Source organism: Phaenicophaeus curvirostris, chromosome 17 (assembly GCF_032191515.1).
Source record: "Phaenicophaeus curvirostris isolate KB17595 chromosome 17, BPBGC_Pcur_1.0, whole genome shotgun sequence".
NCBI lineage: Eukaryota > Metazoa > Chordata > Aves > Cuculiformes > Cuculidae > Phaenicophaeus > Phaenicophaeus curvirostris.
The window spans coordinates 407052-427349 of record NC_091408.1 but is presented as its reverse complement, the minus strand read 5'-3'; the positions used below and the strand labels follow the sequence as shown (position 1 = coordinate 427349).

The following is a 20298-nucleotide window of genomic DNA, read 5'->3' as shown; positions in this document are numbered from 1 at the left end:
GGCGGTGAGGTAACGGAGCCCGCGGCGGGGCCGGGGGGGTCCCTGCGAGGCAGAAAGGCTGAAGAAGGGTTGGGGTTCTCCAGAAATGAGAGACTTGAGAAAAGCCCGGGGAAAAAGTGACGCTCCGGTGCCCGCCGAGCAGCAGCAGCAGGAGGAGGATCTCCGGTGAAACTCAGTGAGCTTGCAGGTCTTTCCCAGCCCCAGCGGTGCTGTGGTTTGCTTCGCAGCCTCTGGCTTCCCAGCAGATGAGGGGAGGTCTGCAGGGGGAGGCTGCAGTGTGGAACTGCTTAGGAATCGCAGTTTGTCCGCACTCTCTTCTCTCCTCTGTGGAGGATTCGCTTGGAAATCACCCGCGACCCTGCTCCTTCCTTTAAAAGTGACCTGGCTGTAACTTTCTTAAATGCACACGCTTGAACATTGAAGAATGAAGCTTGCCATTTAATCTGGAGATTGTTCCTTTGTCCGCTGATCTAACGCTGCTTTTATTTTCAGGGTAAACTGTGAAAAGCTCAGGACTACCAGTCTTCAGCTGTCCTGATGCTCTCATCTGGGCTGGATTCTCTCCATGATTCTTCCGTGTCTGCTGTAACAGAGGGATTGTACACTGGACCCTCAGAGAGCGTCTCCCCTGAACTTATGGCCGTGTCAGGGCCTCACATTGGGTCAGAAGCAAAATCTGAGGTGTTGACACCCATGCTGGCCCTCGGGGACAGTCTGTCAGCTGAGCACCACAGGGCTGCCGCAGCACAACGCTTCTGCCAGGGGACAGAGGGTCTGGGGGATGTGCTCCAGGGGGTTCCTCCTGCGCCGGCAGGTTCCTTTCCTGAAGAAGTTCTAAAGGCTGGAGACCTTGAAGAGGATGAAAAAGACAAAAAAAGAAACTTTAGGGAACTAAACTGCTCTAGTGATGGATACCAGAAAGCAGAGGAAAAGGCACAAGATGCTGAAGAGTATCGTGCTCAGTGCTGCACTCGGACCTCTGGGGAAAGGTGGTCAAAACAAGTAAGCGAAATTCCTCCCTGCCTGGTATTTTGCATTTAGGATTAGGGACTAATCAGGGAGCTTGGTCCCTGTGGTTTCCTATCCGCATTGTTGCGGGTCCAGTGACAAATTAGACTATACCTTAGCTTTTCACTTGCTTAAATGCTGCTGGAAAGGTAAGTGCGTAACAGAACAAAGAACAAAATTTACTGGTGACTAAAAAAAAGATAAGCAGATTAGAAAGATTGGTGCCCAGTATCTGTGTTTGTGGGTGCAGCATATTCTGCAGGTACCATCACCCCCAGCCAGGTACTGACCGTGAAAGAATGGTTGTTTCAGTCTGGCGATGGAATTACAGCACTGCAGGGAGCTCTGGTTTAGTATTTCCATTTTCAATCTAAAAATACAGATTATTCTTAGTTTTTATAATTATCATTTGAATTTAGAGAGGAAATCAGTGTTAGTTTTCTCTTTCAAAACAAGAGACTCCCATGGTCATGTTTTTTTTAGTTTCCTCCCCTGTAATGATAAAAATGTTATTTCTAGGCAAAGACTTGCTGAAAAATGTGCCTAAGAATGCTCTGTTAAAAACTGAAGAGTCACAAAACTCTCTAGTTAAAAATTGAGGTTTTCTTTGGTTTGTAAATAGTCTTCACACACAATAAAAAAGAGGGAGTATTGAGGCTGAGCATAGTGTAGCCAGGGAATACCAGGATAAGGCACAGAGGTGTGTGTTTTACACCCATTACTGGGTGGCGCATAACGTGAAAGAACTGTGTGGTTTTAACTCTGGATTTTCATGTGTATTTGATTTATTTGCAAGTTTGTGAAAATTAAGTTAATTAAACTTTCCACAGTCATTCTGTTTTCCAGCTTTTGCACATCTGTGGGGGTTTGGTTTGGCTTGGCTTGGGTTTTTTTGGCGAGCAGGCCCAGGTTATCTGTTCAGGCGCATACGTGGTGCTGAGCCAGGGCAGGAGTGCTAGCAGGCAGGCTCTCATCAGGAGCAGGGAAAGCATGCGTCTTACAGAGGTTTACTGGAATAGTTTGGGGATGTGAGAGAGACTTGGAGACTGGGTTACTCTTCTGGTTCAAATTTGCAGCAATTTGCATTTTAAGCCACTTACTTTTTAGCCATTTGCATCACCAGCCCTCGTTGCTACTCAGTACAAATCCTTCTTGAGTGCATCACTGTGTAGCAGTGATCAATAGAATCAGAACAGAGTGACGAGTGCTTGTGGGAACTGCTTGCAGAGCCAGGCTGCCCCTCTGCAAGGGCTGAGGCATTCTGAGGTTTCCTGATGGGTTTCTTGTTCAGAACTCACCTCGCTGAGCAGCTGCAGTCCCTGAAATGTGCCAAGTGTTCCAGAAAATCTATCATCTCCACTGATATTTATGTCTTGTTCCAGGTGGACCCTCACATGAACCAGCACAAGGTGAAGCCTTTGGGAGCCTGTTGCTCTGGAACAGTGGAAACCCTGAAAAACACAGGTGCGTATTTTAGTTGTACACCCCTGCTGACCCCCTGCTTCTGTCACAGATCACTTTTTGTTGATTCAAAATTGATGAGCAATTGTGGGCTAGCCCATTTATTTTGCTTTTCAGTAGAAACTATTCGCCTGCAACAGGAAAACTTAATACTCTGCTTTTTCCTGACAGCACACGTACTTCCCTGAAGACCTTTTATGTACAAGATTAGTTATTTAATTCAAATACATATTTATCCCAAAGAAGAAGATGGTGTCGATAAATAGTTTGCATTTTCTTTTGTTTCAGAGCTGGATTATAAGAAAGAAGTAATAGCAAAAATGTAGAAAAGTGTGACTTGTTTGTTTTCTGATATTTTAGAAAATAAAAGTGCATGGTCCAAAGGCAGAACACAGCAACGCTAATTCTTAATTTCAGTATGATCCATAATCCTCTAGCTCCAATTATCTTGGTCACTTTGCATGCATCTTATAATTATTTGCTTTCTCCCTCCACGCTTTCATAACTAAACTCATACTTAGCTGAGGAATGCCATCTTGTCTTGGTCCTTAGTAGGAAATATGACAAAGATCTGCAAAGGGCCGAGCAACTGTGTGCCCTGGGGAGTTTTGAATATGAGGGCATTCTACTGTAATTGTAGTTTGTTGAATTATCATAATCCTTGTGATTTTACAAAAAAAAAGTTTATTAATAATCATAATTGCTCGGACAGGATGAGGTATGTCACCACAAGTATTGTCTTCCTGTGGGTGACAGACTGATAAAAATCCCTTCCAGGAAGAAGGAACAGAGGTAGCTCCTCAGTGCCTGGCCAGATTTCTAGGCGAGAGCAGATAAAGCAGGCTGCTGTGTTGAGCTTTGTCAAAAATAAGTAGCGTTGTGTCGGCCATGACTTCATGTGTATTGAGTTATAGGATCTATGTTGCATCGAGCTTGATATGAGAGGAATCTGAGAAACAGAGGTCTTTAGATGGCTGCTGCTCACAGGGAATGTCTGTCTTGGAAAGAATTGTGTTTGTTACCTTAGGGCTGTGCTGGGGTGGTTAGTTTTTTCTTGTGAAGGCTGGAAGGAGAATTGCAAGCATCAATCCTCACTTCTAAAACCATTTTGGTAGCCATCACTGTACACAATGATAGTATACAGTACAAAAAGGAATGTAGTAAGCTGAATGCCTTCTGAATTTAGTATGTGGTTCTCATTTGCTTTATTTTTCCTTATGCAGAAGAAAACCAAGGACATGTTCAGGTGACAGCTGACACTCTGCCAAAGCTCACTGAAGAAGGACAAGGTATGAAGGCTGATAGGACTAGGATATTTAGTAAAGCAGGATGCATTACTGACAGAGTGAGTAAAGTTCTTCCACCTGAGAGCAATCAGTGCTCAGATGTAGACACAGTCGTGGCCAGAGCTGGGGTTTCAGAAACCAGCATATTAGATTTTTCAGAGCCTTTAAAAGTCACAGGCATTGAACCAGCCATAGAGCATCCGCAAGAAAGCAATGAATATAGTGGGTTGAAAGGCCATGCTGCCATGCCATTGAGAACAGGGGACCATGTTGTGTCTGTTCTGGAGACTAGAGAAGAACAAAATCCTGTTAATGAATTCAGTACATTATTCACCAATTGCCAGGCTTATCAGCAGGATGAAGAAAACAATGGTCGTTACTTCTGTTCTGGTCCTGTACCAACACATAACAAACCTCCTAGGCTGTCATCAGTAGAAAGCTGTAGAATGCTCTCCACAAAGAGTTCTGAAGTTTGTTATCTGGACTTTCAAAGTATGCCACTAGAAAACAGTAGCACTGCAGTCCATGGAATTATTAACGAAACCCCCAAAGGTCTTCCCAAAACCATGGAAAGTCAGACTCATTATGATCATGGAACTCGCTTTGTAGAAAATGAACCCTCCACATCCGTACCAGTAGAGCAGATCTCAGTGGTAAGGACCAAAGGATTGGCTAGGGCTAAAACTGATCGCAGGGAAGTAAGTGCTGGCATAGGTAAATCAAACAGCTCTGAAATTGAAGAGGCTGCTGAAGTCTGGAGGAAAATTGCTGTGGAAGATAACATTGAAGTTGGTAGCTGGCCTGAAGCTCAAGAAGGTGCTAAGTCTGAGCATTGTCATTCTTCAGTTTTTAGTTCTGTTTCTTCAGCTCCTGAGGAGTTCTCGAAAGAAAAATTTAAAAAGGTCCTGCTGGAAGGTGATGAATTGAAAAAGGAGCAGTGGCAATTCTCTGTCAGTGACCTGTGCAAGGATGATGTCAAAGAAAATAGTCTGATGGAAAGGAGCAACATTGCTTCCAATGCAACAGACATATGTTTTTATAATGCCTCCAGTGAAATTTCCCCTCCCAGTAGGCACAGCTGTCTGGATCTTAGTACCAAGCTAGAAAAAGATTCACCTGAGGCACAACTGCTTGAAAAGGAGTCTGAGGTGAATACAATATCAGAGGAGTTGGCTGGCAGTTTAGTCAAATCTACACAAGCCAGCAGTGATCCCAGTTTGTCCACTGGCAAAGAAGCTGATTTGATCTGTACACTAAATATGACTCTACCTCCTGCTGCACAAAAATCAAGACAACCTCATTGTGATGAGTGTCCTTCTTGCACTGCTAATAAAGTTTCAAATAGCGAGAAGGCTCAGGATAATCTATCTGGAAAAGAAGCAGTTGGTGCTTTGGGAACAACAAGGGAACAAGTCGCTGACATTATGCTTCGTAAAGACAAATTCAAGACTTCAGTAAGTTCCAGGACTTTCGATAACGCTAACAGGGCAAGCAGAACTTCCCAAAAAAACATGAAGTCTTCACTGGGAAATACAGAGAGTGCGGTCACTGGCTCAGAAAGTGACCATAGGGACACATGTTATTGTCGTAGTTGGAGTATGAAAGAGCAGCGCACAGCTGCCAGTGCTTCCTGTGTTTTATCAGGGAGTGCATGTGTAGGTGATGTTCTCCCCAGCAGTCATTTTTTTAACGTTGAGGTAAAGAAGATTGAGGAAAAAGGTAATTTGAGAGGAGGCGCTTCAGCTGGAAGCAAGAAGACAAACATCTTTCCAGAAGCACGCTTCCTTTTGACATGTGGATCACCTCGTGAAGATGACTGGGGCCACAGAAGTGTAGATCTGCATGGGATGAATGTTGTTTGCACAGCAAAATCCATGTTCTGCTCAGCTTACGCTTCAGAGAAATCTACTGTTGCCTTGGTAGGAGATGAGATTTCAAACAGAAATTTGGAGGTTGTGAAACAATTTGATCTTTGTAAGGTAACAGATGGCAGTGAAATTGTTTGTGACAGAGATGAGGAAAAAGAACAAATCTGCACATGTGCTCTCAAGACAGATGAACTTGATAAAGTAAGAACTGTGGATTCTCCAAAGGCTCCTGAAGACAAGCAGACTAGAGAACAGCTATTAGTCAGATATTTGAATGTTCAAACACAACACACTAGCCAAACAGAAAAGACCCTTCGTCCAATGGAAGATCAGTGTCTGGGATGGCAGAGCGAGTTTGGTGGCCTAGTTCCAGGCAGCAAGCAATATTTAGAAAGTGTGAACAAGCAACCAAATGCTGGCTTACAAACTAGAGCTGCTTCTGTGGAAGAAACAAAAACATCCATTGGCTCTTGTCAAAGTGAAGAGATAGTATTAGAAGAGAAGGTAGCAAACTTGAACTCTTTAAATGGTGCAAAAAATGAAGACTGTTCAGGATGCTTGGGCCTCATCAGTGATCTAATAGAGGAGCCCACCAAACTAAAAGAAGACGAGAATGAATGTGAAAGAGAAGATAAGGGAGCTCTTGGAGAAAGCTTTTCTGATAGCAAACCACATGGCTCACAGCATGCTTCCTTTATCAAATGTGCAAAAGAAGAGAAGGCTGAGCTAGTGTTTGCAGGAGACAAGATGCAGCAACCTTGGCCAAGGATGAAATGGTTGGTGGAGGACCAGGAAAATGCAGTTAGTGCCCAGGTTTTGACCTTCCCATCAATTTGTGGGAGTCTGGAATATAAGCCGGAAAATATGAATGGGCTTTCAGAGGCAGAGAACAAAAGTCTGAGAATAAACACTCTCTTCAATACCTCTTGCACGCAGTTAACATTTGAGCCTGCTAAGAAAACTGATGCTCAAAAGGATGTTGGTGCGTTGCATTTTGGGAAGTCTGACATCCAGGAATTTTCTAATGAGACTCTGGTGGATTCAGAAACACCATCAGCTCAGGAGCTGGGAGTCTCTCTGCCTGAGAAAGAAAAGCTGTGTGTGCCATCTGAGAATGCATTAATAGGTAATCGGGATTTGTTTTCAGCTGAAGTTTTTAGCACAGATTCCTCAGAGACAAAACCTTTTCCTGTAACAATGGCAGATTTGCAGTGTAATGTAACAGCCACATTTTATCCACATGTGAATAAACTATCAAGCAGTCAGAAGGAGTCATCCCCAGACTGTGTGGTTTGCAGCACAGTATGCATGCCTTACAAGTTAAATGCACAGAGCAAAGATAATGTAAAGGAGATTTTAGAAAGCCAGGACATTGTACCAACCTGTTTGGTTTTCAAGGAAAATGACGCTTTAGGTTCAGAGAGTCTTGGTCAAATAGAGAAACGTCAGGCACGTAAGCAAAAGAAGTATGAGAAGATGGGATTACGTCTGTCAGACAAATCACAACGACAACAGAAGTCAGAATATGAAGAGAAACCAACAATCACACTGCAAACAAGGACATTGCATTGTTCTGAATTCTTACACAGCTCTTCAAATGAGTTGGCAACTTCCAGAAATAAAAAGTCTGAAGGTCCTTCAGAGGAGATTTTTGCTATCAGAAGCAATGAAAATAAACTGTGTAGCACTTTACAAGAAGTCAAAAGGCCAAAGATTACCCCAGGTATTAGTTCACAGTTTTTGAAGACTCAGGATATAGAAATGCAAAACATGAACCTTAATTTAGGGTATAATGGAATCCCTGGTGCCTTTGAAACTGCAAATAAACTACGAGGACCTCTTCCATTAAAAATACAGCCTGGAAGGACTTGCAAGAAATTTCCCACATCATATCAGGTGAAAACTATGAGAAAACCCAAAAAAATTAAAAGTTTGTCTTTTTTTGAGGTTCCTCTGAAGCAGGAAAATACACTTCTCAAATCTTTGTACTTTCCATGTAAGCCATCAGCAATGGAAATGGAAGCAGTCATGGGATCTGTGCACATGCCAAGGCAGGGGGCTAGGAGGTGCGGTTTGTTGAACAGCTTGACATTTAGGAAGCGTACTAAAGAACCAACCTTGCTGAGGAAGCTGTCTGCAATGGCCAGCAAACTCCTGGCACCTGCCAAAAGCATCCAGGACTTAGAGCGTTGGCCGCCTTCTTCTGAACTCTTTCCAGTGGGTGAGAGGTACAGCCAGCGTCAATCTAAAAATCTACTGGAAGCCTTTTCTTGCATTAATAGGAGCTTACGCTCACGCTGGGCTGACAGTTGGTGCACCAAGATGTTCAGCTTTCAGCCTTTGGCACTTTACCCTGTAGAATCTACCAAAATACTTTTTTCGGGTTGGAGCCATGAGCCGCCAGCCTCTTCCTTGGATACCCCAGTTTTCCCAATTTCTTTTCACATTAAATTGGACTCCAGTCCTGTTGCGGACCTCACAGGGATCGCATCCCGGCACTCTGTACAACACAGACCGCTTTTGGGAGAAATGCCAGCATCACCTTCGAAGTGGACTTTCTCTCTTCTCTTGTCTCAGAGCTGTTCAGATGTAACAGCTTTCAAGGAAGGTTCCAGTCTAAATAATGAGCTGGATTCCCCTTTCTCTGGGACAGCCCCAGGGGCCGTTGCCCTGCATCCTGACTGTGGAAGAATAGCCAGAGCGGAAAGAAGAGGAGCATGCTCCATGCTTGGCCTTCACACAGTGTTAGCACTTTCTTCCCCTGGATGTTACAGGATTTGGACGAGAAGAAGAAACTTAACCAGTCATATTCCTACCATCCAGAGGCTATTTATATCCCAGTTTGCACAGGGTTTGAAAGGGGCAAGGTATCCACCTTCCATGTCAGACGACCTCGTCTCTTCATTGCCGTACTCCCTGGGCAGGGCATTGTCCATATGGAGTCAGCACGGTCCTTCTGCCCGTCCCTCCGAAATCACTTCTCTTCATTCCAGTCACTGCAGGTGGCAGCCAAGTGTGAGCATCGAGAACAGGTAAAAGTCATAAACTTATTTATGAGGTTAAATATTTATAGGGTACATACTTGCTCCTTTTTGGGAGGGAGAGGGTAATGGCAGCTTGCATTGGAGCTTTCCTTGTTCCAGATCGACACGTTCTACTCCAAAAATGGCTCAGTATGGAAGGTTCTTCCCTATGGAACAGTCTGCTAGCTGAGTTTAGATATATTTGCCTTCACTTCTCTGATACTGTCCTGTTTTGGCAGAATGGCTAACTCTATTTTCTTCTCCCTTGCAAAATATACACATCATGCATCAGAATTTATAAAGCAGAAAGGTGAGCTTCCTTAGGTCTATTCAGAGTGACTGCAGAGCAACTGGATCACTGAGGTAGGAAAGCTTTCTTCAGAGGTCTGAGCCAGAGGTGCCCCTTGGAACCACTGTGAAATGCTTGGTATCACATTAGGAAGATTCCTGAGGGGTGGGGGGTGGCATTGTGTTAAGCCTTTAATTGTATTCTGTGACTGTTCTATGCTAATTGAAACCTCTCTGCGTGTGCCATGCCTTTCAATAGTACTTGCCTGGTGTAGTGTTGGCACAAGCAAGTGTAGCTCCAGCTCAGGCTGGTGATGAATTTAGGTGTGTCATTCACACAACCATGGGAAGGGAAATCTACTCTGTGTGTTGAATTAAACTTTGGTATCAGTATCAGAGATCTCTTTACTAAGAAACAGAACGAGAGAAGAGGTTCCTAGCTCTGCTCCAGGATTTTTGCATGCTCTCGTGCAAAGATTTTGCTTTTTATGCCTCAGTGCCACGGGGCAGCTCAGTCCCTGATTTTATGTCTTGAGATTCCTGGGCAGAGTGTAGGCTCATTAGCACCATAGAAAAGCTGATTTGATTAATTATTTTGTTCAATACATCGGTCTCTAGAGAACTGTGGAATTTGGCTTATCTTATGTCATAGCTTGACATACATGTAACCAGAAGTCCTGCCAGTTAACTAATGCTGCTGCATTTTACTTTGTATAAATGGATGACATACCTGAAAGTTTAAGCACATCCCTTGACGTTAGTATAAATTCTAATGTCTACCAGAGGTGTGAGTGAGCCTGTGAGAATACTGCTCTGTCCTGGGGGTTGTCTGTACTGAAATAACGAAGTTGAACAATGGCACAGAGGCAACTTCACATCAGGTTCTGCTAGACCTGCGTTCTTTTTTATTCCATGAGTCAGTAAGTCAAGCTGAATTTTCTAGCATACAAACTGGTGCTCTGAAATGATCATGCAGTAAACTACGGTTTGAGCACTAAACTTACAAATAAGATACTGCTGCCATTCTCTTAAAAAGCCTAAACACCTTACATTTTAAACCTTACTTCTGTGCATGAGGTGAATTTATCATTTGTGTTGTTGAGGCACGTCATCCTCTGACAGGGAGATTGAGCTGACTCAGTGCTCTCATGTTTCCTCCCGTACTACGGGCTCCAAGGCGGCTTCTTAGAGCACATCCCGTTAACTGAGTTTAAAAGGATTTGATTTCTTGACATAAAGGGCAGTTTGAAAACCAAATGTTTGGCTGTGAATGATCTTTTATCCCAAAGGGAGAGAAGCCAAATCAAACCTTATCACTCCCAAAGGAAAATAACCCAAAGTTAAAACAATCTAATTCTTGGTTTGGTTTGTCTCTAAATTACCTTATAAATGCGTGTGTGAGGTAGCCTGAATTCTTCTGCATCACTCATTTTCTTTAAGTGAAGTTACTGTAGCATGCAGTGAGTTGAAAAGGATGTTTGCAGAAGTTTAAAGGGCAGCAAATAAATTCTGTTCCTAAAACAGTTAAGCAAAAATTCATATTAAAGGTTTGGCTAAAAAACAAGATGAAGAACAAAACCTAACATTTTAAATATTTAACACCATTTCAGACTCCATTTTGCTGAAAAGTGACAGCCTGTTTTCAGTAACCAATAATTTTTCAAAGGTATAGACAGGATAATTCAGTGAATCTCCCTTAAATTTGTGTATGCTCAGAAAAAATCTGCCATGAAATAAATGTTTGGTATGTAAATACAAGAACTTAAGTGTGCTTGGTGCGGTATAAAAGCACTCTCAGCTCCCAGGATGGCAAAAGTCTTTGCCTGTTTTGATTAAGATAGTTAAAAATCAGGAAAATTCACAAGTGGTTCCAAGTTCACTGCCAGCCATTTTCTTCTGGAAGAGATTTGTCCTCTTTAAGTGATCTCATTCACTGTTAGTGTTTTTAATAACCAGGAAAACAAGGAACTGGAGTAGTTCTGCATAAGTCATCTTCTGTCTCTTCCACTGCTGGTAATTAAAGCATTCTTTAAATGAAATCTTTTTTTAAATTAATGTTTATTAGGATTCAGAATTTCTCAAGTTTGGCTTTGTTTTTTTTTCTCTTCCTGTAATTTTCTTTACTATTATTGCCTGAAACAGTGAGTTCTGCCTCTTGCCCAGAGGGTGCTGATGCACACTGGTGCAGGGTTAGTAGTGCTGGGATAGGAAGTGGAACACTGAGAGGAACAAGAGGACAGGGCTGTGATCATAAGTGGCAAACATAAGGGGGTCCTTCTGACCTCCTTGTATTTGGACTGATCTGTGCGGCCAGCGTGGCTGGGTTTCAGTCCTGTCTGTCTGTGACTGCTTTGCATTACAGCAGTGAAGTGTGTCAAGTTCGTTTGGGAGAGCAGCAAGCACAAGATTTGCTGTTTCACTTAACAAAAGCTCTCCTAACTCATTGTTTTTCCTGTTATTGATACTATAGGCACCAAAATAAAGCTTAATGTTACAGAACTTAGAGCTACTGTGCTGACTTCTATGCCACAGAATTATGGTGATTACCAGCCCTGATGGAAAGGCGTTTGGTTTTTCCAGTCAATTAAGAATGTTCAAGTAACATTGTGGGAATTGGAGACAACAGAGAGTTAATCCTGTGGAAATCCTTGCCACCCTGCACTTTTTTATTTAGTAGCCAGATACTTCAAGGTTCTTCATTACTTTAATTTTAAAAACTGGGTTGTTTGAATGAGGAATATAGAATTTCATAGAAATAATTACGATTTTGAGACTGATACTGTTCTCTTCTCTCTCTCCTCACTATAATTTTAGAGGGCAGTAGGACTGTTTCCCTGGCAAGCTGCCAGTGGCATTTAGTGTACTAAATGCAGGTGTGTGGCTGGCTCTTGGGTGGCTGTGGGCTTTCATTCCTATTCCTGATACTAGCATTTTTTTGTCTGAGTCCAGTTTATACCAATTGTTTCTCTCGCCTTTTCACAGTGTAGCCCTAACTTCTGTCTGTTTGGTTTTGTTTTTTTTCCATTCTTTCCTTGAAGCAGCTATGCCATGTTACCACACTTCCCCGTGCAGAGTATGGATGCGCTGCAGGCTGCGGCTGCTGCGATACGGTGAGTTGCTTGGACTTCTGTGCTTGCTCCAAGGGGTGGGATCGTAAGTGTTCTTAAAGACATTGCCTTTGCCAGTTTGGCTTTCAGCTTTCGGCAGTTCACTTCAAGAATAACTTTCTGATTAAGATATTATTGAGGAGAACTGACTGGATTGTGGAGAAGCTTGGAGCAGCACTAATGCAAACACGATGGAGATAACTGCATAGAACAGTTCTATTATTTTCAACCATGTTGTGCCTTATTATTAAATGAGTATTTCAGACTATAGACATTTGTTTCCTTACATGGATGTAAGTTCTGAGCGACTGGATGTTGGGTGCTGAAACTTCCTTCTATTCTTTTTCAGTGTTGGGGTAGCAGATGTAAGTCATCTGTTAAATTTATCTGTGAATAAATAGTTATGCCAAAGCAATTTGTTGGCAGAAAAGGGGGATTAATTGATTTCTGTCAGCAGTTACTGACTAGAGCTGTAAATTGTTCAACTGTATGAAAAGGGAAAGAGTGGGTTTGAAGTTACACATTTGAACATGCTGGTATCGGTGCAGGCTGCAGCAGCGTCTGACCTGTGGCTGTACCAGAGAAAGCGTCTGCCCGGGCAGTTGATGAATGGCATTGCTTTATGTGCCCACATTGCCAATTAGGAACAGCAGCTGAGAGCATGGGATGCTGCTGCAGTATAAAGTGGATATTAATCTACTTATGTTCCCTTCTTCCTCTCTTACAGTCTGGAAGCTTCATTCCCTCTTTTGTTACCAAAGTCCTGCTCACTTCCAGAATCATCACCATCTCCCCCCAGCCTTTCAGCATCAGAGCTCCAGGTCCGTGCCCTTGCTGAAGCCGATGCTTCCATTCCAGCCTGTCTGAGATCCCAAGGTGACACAGAATTGATAAAAGTGCGTTCATTTTAAGTTTTGGATATCTTGGGCTCTTGGTTCCTCAGAAATTGAAGCTGCAGCTGAATATTATGTAGTGACTGTCAGAGACCAGGGGGGCTGGCCCTGCTCTGGGCTGCTGTGTTATTTTACTCAAGCGGAAAGAAGGTGGCAAAACAAGGGAATAATTGTATATTCCACACAAAAAGGGATTCCGTTGACCAGCGTGGTCATTATTACCATCATTTTAACTTTTTTCCCCCCTCTTTTTTGATTTTTTGAAGACTGAGCCAGAAAAGAGACCAAAGAAAGTCTCACAGATCCGAATCAGGAAAGCTGTTCCTAAGCCGGACCCTAACCTTACTCCAATGGGACTGCCCAAACCAAAAAGGTGAGCAGTTCCTTTAAATGGACTCGTACTAGCTTCTCTTGCTTACATTTCCTGCATAATGATGTAATCATTTTGAGAAATGCTTCTCTTCCCACCACTGTTTTATGCACTCCCAGTTGAGCTATATCCAATGTTTGCTTCCTTTATGAGAAAAGATCGAGACAGCCTTATCAGCTGTGTCAAAGACTGAGGAAAGACACTGCTCTTTGAACATAACTTGTTTCAAGTGCAAAAGGATAAATAAAGGCCTGTGGGATCTGAACCACTGACTGAGATGTAGGCAAAATGTGAAAAACTGAGCTGCAATGGAATGCTTTTTCTAAAGAAAACAGTTCGTACTGATAAGCATACATTGCAAATGAGTCTGTCCAACGCACAGCAAGATTCAGTGTTCTGTTGCTGTAGTTATGTTGGAGTTCTTCACAGCCCCTTCTTGGTTTGTCATATAGTATCTTTGGGAAACACGAGTTAACACTGCAGGTCAGTGTTACTGTGGGTTATGGCAGTGCCATGTATTGATCAAGCTTTCCCAATCAGGCATCTACTGTTCACTTCTGTCTTAATGAGAAGTGCTGGCTTTGACAGAGGGGTGCGTTTCTTCAGAGATCAGCTCGCTAAGTGCCAATAACTAACTTCTGAAATCAGTCTCAAGATGAAATGGTAATCTCTTAAACTGTCAGTGGTTCTGAGCTTCCACCAACAAGTGACCTCTGAAGGGATTTCCCTTTCTCCTTCTGAGCATCACTTCAAAACTTCATAGAAAGCCAGAAGGAATGTTGACTTCTGCAGAAACAGAAGGTCCAGGCCTTACAGAAATACTGTATGACATTAGAGACTTAACGACCTGATTTTTCATTCCTCCCTATTGCCGGTTAGAATCTAAATCTATGTTTTAAGTTAAAGTATAATTAGTGTTTAGGCAAAGGACACAAACCGTATTGTTTCCGGTAAGTCTGCTTTTGTGAAGAGAGGAAGTTTTGTGAAGGAGTTTTGAAACTCTTTCTTGACTGATTTGTTCATTGCTCTTTCAGGCTTAAGAAGAAAGAATTCAGTTTAGAAGAAATTTACACAAACAAGAACTATAAGTCTCCTCCTCCAGCCAGGTTGGTTCTGCTTCCTAATGAGATAACAAAGATAAATGTAAAAGACTTGGGCAAAGAGAGGGGCAATCAAAAGTCTCTGAGAGCTGAGAGAGTTGTTGTTAAATTGTTCTAGTTTAAAGTCATAGAGAAAGGTAATTAAAAAATATTGTTTGCTGTTTGGATGGATAGCAGAGAAATAAAATGTGACCTCCTAAGGACTGGTAGCTGTTTAAGTATGGGTTTGTAGGTTTTCATTTGCTCATTCATTCCAGCCTCCATCCAGGTGCAGCACTGTTTCAAAATCCAAAGGCAACTAAATATTCTTTAAGATACCAACTGCCTGTCATCGAGTACAGTGTGGATATCAGCTGCTATGTTTTTTAATGTGCAAACCTATTGTTTCATGAATTGAGGATTCTGTAACTGCTTTTGAACTGCAATACAGTTAGAGGAAGACTCAGCCCAAGTGTCTGTGCCCCAGTACCCAACGACTGAGCTGTAGGGGAGGGATCAGCTGCCAGTAAGGGTGTATCACAGGCAGTATGGAGAGACTGCGACCATGTACAAGTTAGCAGACTGTGTACTGGAGTTATGAAACTCCCTAGGATTCCTCTCCATGTAAGGTGATTACGGCTGCATGACCGTTCATGAGTTCTGTCCTTGGCTTTTACCAGGAGCTTGGAAACCATCTTTGAAGAGCCCAAGGAGAAAAATGGACATTTGATCTCTGTAAGCCAACAGAAGAGAAAGCGGATTCTAGAGTTTCAGGACTTCACTCTTCCCCGGAAAAGGAAAACACGAGGCAAAGTCAAAGCAGTGGGCAGTTGTACCCGAGCAAAAAAAGCTGCACTCCAGAGTGCAGAGTTAGATGTTCTTCTGAGTCAGAAACTCATGGACCTGGAGGCCTTTTTTGCAGAGGAGGCTGGGCAGGAGCAGGCCTCTAGCATGCGAGGGAGCCCTTGAGCTGAAAGTGGTCCAGCCAGCTCCATTAGTGTTTTAGTCCCACTGGGAGAAACCTACTGACTTAATGTGTTGCTCTGCTGCTCTGTTCTAGTACCTGAAGGTCAGTTATTGGTTGTGGCCATTGTTAAGGAGCTATTTTGGGGGGGTGGGGTGGTGTTAAAAGCTATTGGAGGGATTCTTTTAGGTCCCTGAGTATAATGCAGCCATATACAATTTACCATTCCTTCCCTAACCTCTGGAAAGTACTGCTCATGTTTAATTACGTTTGAACACCTTTTGGGGGCAGAGTAGGAGTGTAAAGGAGAAAGGTACACACCTTCAGTGACAGCTACAGCTCTGCACTCCAGACTGTTTGCACACTTGAGTTTGCTGTTGTTACTGTAATGTCTGTCCTGAACAACCTAACAGAAGAGAGATGGTGTTTGATAAAGATAATTCCAGCAAACACAGTCTTGATATACCACTAACTTTTTAATAATTAAAAGTAGCTGTATTGGTTTGCTTTCAATCGTTTCTTCCTTCTGTTTACTTAGAAGGTTCTTTCAGAGTTTCTTTGCCCTTCCTGGCTTCACGCAGCAGAAGCCCCATATAACTAAACTTTAGATAACATGCACTTTGTATGTGTTTCTTTATTTGCTGCATGAGGACACCTTTTATCATGACTGAGCTCAAAAATAAAGGTAATATTTTAAGAAAAAATAGTGCCCAGTACTACGTTTTCCCAAATTGTAGAGTTTTTACCTACTTGGCTGATGACGACCTCTTCTCCAGAGGAAAAGGTAATTAGCCCATGAGGATATTAAGCTGCAGAATGTGCCAGTAGAGGTTTTTATCTAACAGAGCTGAGTTGCTGCAAGCAGGGTACACTAACAAAATCTTTGAGACTCACTTTTAAGTGATTTTATTTCTAGTAAAGATGTCATTAATTTTAATGCCAACCAGAAAATGTGGCGTTTTTTCTATTTTGAGGGGCGTTTACCATTTGAGATTTACAATTGGCGTAGCCCATAACTAAAAATTCTTTGTACAGCACTGTTGTACACAATCATGTTGTACAAAGAGCCTCCTAGCCTATAGAAGTTGGTTTTTTTCATTATGTAGATTTGTAATTATCTGATGCAGCACTGGGCAATTTCTCAGCTATACATTCTGAGAGAAGACAGTTCTGGCAGAACTTCTGTTAAACTTAGTAGAAGCATAACTCAAAATGAATGCAGGCTGCAGTTCAGGTAATTTCTGTCCTTTAGTGCCTATAGAAGTTATTCAGGCAAAGCTGTTGTTGCTGGGATGCTCAAATTTAATTCATCTGCTCATTATTTCATTTGTCACTTGAAACTTGCACTTTCTTATTTACCTGCCCATATGGTAGTTTCTCTTTACCTTCAAAGTGAGCAGATATCTAGTGGACAGATATTTTAATGAAGTCCCAGTAAATGCAGGACTTAATTACTATAATTTTCTCCTGTTGCTCTGCCACTTCTGTTACTACTGAACAGAGAACTGAAAAGTAACAAGTGATCTGTTGAATTCCAGAGCTTTGAAAGTGGAGAAGTGGAAGAGTATTATTACACTGTGTGTAACTGAGTCTTGAAAGAGCTGTAAATTGGCTTTGGTTTGTTCCCAGCTTATGTACTGGGCTTCCTAGAAGTTTACATTCTTGTCTTGCAGCTAATTATCTTTAATCAGGAAGAGTGAAGAAAGGAGTGCTCACTTACAGCAGTGGTGGTTGGGTTTTGAGGGTAAAAGAAACAAGGCAGGCAGCAACAAGGGCTGGTTAACCTGTTTGGGCTGCTGGAGAACATTTAAACTGATCCCCCCTTTATTTTTATAAAAATAAATCCCTGAAAAATAAAGGTCAATTGCCTTTTAAAAATGTTTGAAACTTTCCTTATAGTGGTTTATTAGCCCAATTATTGAGTGGTTGGAACGTGTAGCAAGTGAGAGAGATAGATATATTTTTATGATTTTATGCTATAAAATGGGATTGTTACACAGCATTCATTGACCTTCTGTAACCATGGGAGGCTGCCAATGCTGTGAGACAGTTGAGTTCTAACTTTACTGGGGCTTTTAATGAAACAAGTATATGGGTGGGGAGGGAGGAAACGGGTCCAGGCAGAGCTCACACCTCTAACATGCTTAAAAATGTGGAACATGTAGGGTTTTTCCTTTGGGCTGTGGGTTTATTTTGCCAGGGTTGGGGGAAGGGGGCGGGGGCGGTGTTTATCTGCTTCCCTGCTGTCTTCTTTTCTGATTGCTTTGAAATAACCTTTCTTAGCTTTGTTTTTAACAGCTACAGCAGAGAGAGCAGAGCAAAGAAAACACTCAATTCTTTTGTTTACAATTACTGGAGGAGTTATAAAATGTGTTGCTGTTGCCTAGCTGTCCCAGACCTAGTTCGTGGAAAGGCAGATACACAGTGTTACTATGCTTTGGTTTAGTATTTGTGCAGTGATTGAGGTGTAAGCTAATGGAGACAAGGCATCTTTGCCCACCTCCAGCACACAGATGTCAGTAATGCTCGTGCACTTTTTCTTTTCCCACCTCTGTTCTTGTTTACAGCACTTGTGGAACAGCTTTGTTCCTTGTGGCTGCTGTTTGTACACTGGGAGCAGTGACCGCGCAAAAGCTGAGTGTTTGCCACTCTGAGCTGCTTTGGTCCCAGATAATTGAAAGAAAAAAGTATAGAGGATGCATCTTTTGGGGTCTCACGTACATCCCCAGCTGAAGGATGTGTACACTTAAATTTTCACATGAACCCACTCTGGTGAGGATTTGTTTTTGGACCGTGGTGGAAAGACGCTGTGCATATTGCTTACAGGATGATGGCTAGACCAGCTGGAGAAGGGTTGCAAAACTTTTGCAATGAACTGTCTCTTAGCGGTAGGTTTTGCAGAGCCAGGCACCTCTTTTCTAAATTTGCTAATTATGGGAGGTAGAAAAATCCCTTTCAAAAAAACAAACCTTATTTTCATCATGCTCTGATTGGAGCAGCTGAGGCTGCTTGATGCGTGTTACTGCACTGGCCTGGCCTGTCGGCTGCACACACTCAACTTCTGGTGCTTGCTGGGCGTGACTTCTGCAGGCACTTCCTGTTCGCTGTGTTTGATCGGAGGTGGGCCTTTGGTGTATCTTGTCCCAGGTGCTCTTCCAGGCTGTGGATAGTAACTGTGGATTAAAAGTCTGTGATGCTATCAAGCTAACACACGGCTCGAAGATTTGTACACTGATGCCATTAGCCTTCATCACACTATTGGCATTTGCTTTCTGTTCAATATTGTGTGAATCTGAAATTTTACTGTTTCTTCTGTGTGTGTTTTTAATTTATGGAAATAAATCTTTCTGACAACCTTTCAGGTGTTTTTAGGGCCTCCTTTAGGCTTGTATGAATAAATACATGATACATCTTGCACATACGGGTGGAAGAGTTCACATCTCCAAAGTGATAAACACCATTGCATACTGGGCTGTTGGTGAGGTGTGAAGCAGCCGTTCCAGTGTTCATTCATCCATACTGTACTGTACTTGAATGTGAACAGAAACAGAGCGGGGGATTTTAAGCATGATCCTAGCCTCTACTCAGAGCAGTGAGCCAGCATCCATCTCAAGGCAGTGGAGAAGCAAGAGGCAGATAGCAGGGGCAGCTCCTCTCGGCTCAGTGCTGAGAGGCTCAAAGCAGGCTTAAGGCCAGGGGTCCATGGCATCAGGCTCATGCATTTAAACAAAAGCCAAAACATGAAAAAGCTGTATTAAGCATCTGTAATGATTATGCCAGAAAACAACTCCCCCCCAAAAAAATCTTGTGCATAACCCAGATTTTCAGTGCCTCGCTGTTCAGCTGTATGCTGCTCTTGGCAAAACTAAGCTGCAGCTGTGTTTCCTCACTCGCAGTAACTGTGTTCTTGGAAGTGCAGTGTTAGGTGGGTCCCGCAGATGGCATGACAGCTCCAGTGAAGAAAGGAAAAGGGAGTGCTGGGAGACCTGAACAAGCATTCTGCTGTTCCCATGCTTGTCCACCTGGCTGCAACACAGCATGTGAGGAGTTTGCTTGGTTACCACAGTGGGACTTGCTCTGCGCACCATTTACCTCTCCCCTTTTTCTCTGAGAAGCAGATGAGTTTGGATTTGCATTCCTTCTGCTGTTTGATTAGTCTTTACCAAACAATGGACAACGAGACAGATGACAGTCTGGGACAGGACCCACTGCATCTGCAACCCCTGCTGCTGGTCAGGGTGCAGATTTGTTCTTTCTCAGGAAGTGAGAAGGGGAAGAGAGAGGCAACTGGAAGTCAAACAACAGGAAAGACAAGCTAGGCATGGAACGAACTGTTTAAACCCAGATACTCTCAGCAGAGTATTTCACAACAGCATACTTTACTGCTGCCATACTTTGTTGATTTTGTTGTTTGGTTTTTTTCTTTCCTTTACATAGCAGATACATTGACTTTATCTCTGTTGCAGCTGGCCTGTCTTCGCTATTTGCATCTGATTTATTTGCTAGCAGAGGTCAATACAACTGGAACACATGTAGCAAAGACTTGAGGTGAAGGATGTTTGGGGCTTTTTTTAGTTAACAGTCTCAACCTTGCCCTCTTCAGGGGCCATGGGAGCAGAGCGTGAATAACGCAAACTGAAGGGAGCCCTGCCCAGGGACAGCCAACTTGAGTACCTGATATGTTCTGTTCAGAAGGTTCCTGGTCATGTTCAGGCAATTTCTGCTTGTAAAACCAATGCTGTTTAATCGATAAACCATATTTTAACCCTTTATAGAATCATAGATTGAAAGGTGCAAAGTACTATAAAATAATGATTGGCATTTTAGACAAGAATGACTATTCATTGCTATCCTTCACCTTAAGGCTGCAAGCATCCAGCTCTGCTGGGTAATGGTTTAATGCATTAATTTGTGAGAAAAACATTTTGATTTATTAGTATAAATGCTTGGT

General features: G+C 42.7%; 1 protein-coding gene across 2 annotated transcripts; it reads left to right on the top strand.

The window, feature by feature from the left end:
* Window positions 1-4: 4 nt before the first annotated feature.
* On the top strand, window positions 5-17526 carry PRR14L (proline rich 14 like). Of its 2 annotated transcripts, none has more exons than XM_069871391.1 (9): window positions 5-175; window positions 493-1002; window positions 2391-2472; window positions 3693-8655; window positions 11973-12044; window positions 12769-12937; window positions 13201-13307; window positions 14339-14410; window positions 15064-17526. In XM_069871391.1, the coding sequence occupies exons 2-9, from the start codon at window positions 538-540 to the stop codon at window positions 15350-15352; spliced, it is 6219 nt and encodes a 2072-aa protein (XP_069727492.1). In that variant the 5' UTR covers window positions 5-175; window positions 493-537; the 3' UTR covers window positions 15353-17526. The 2 variants fall into 2 exon arrangements, with proteins under 2 accessions (XP_069727492.1, XP_069727493.1); XM_069871392.1 differs by having other exon boundaries at window positions 6-175; window positions 11976-12044.
* The last annotated feature ends 2772 nt before the right edge of the window (window positions 17527-20298 follow it).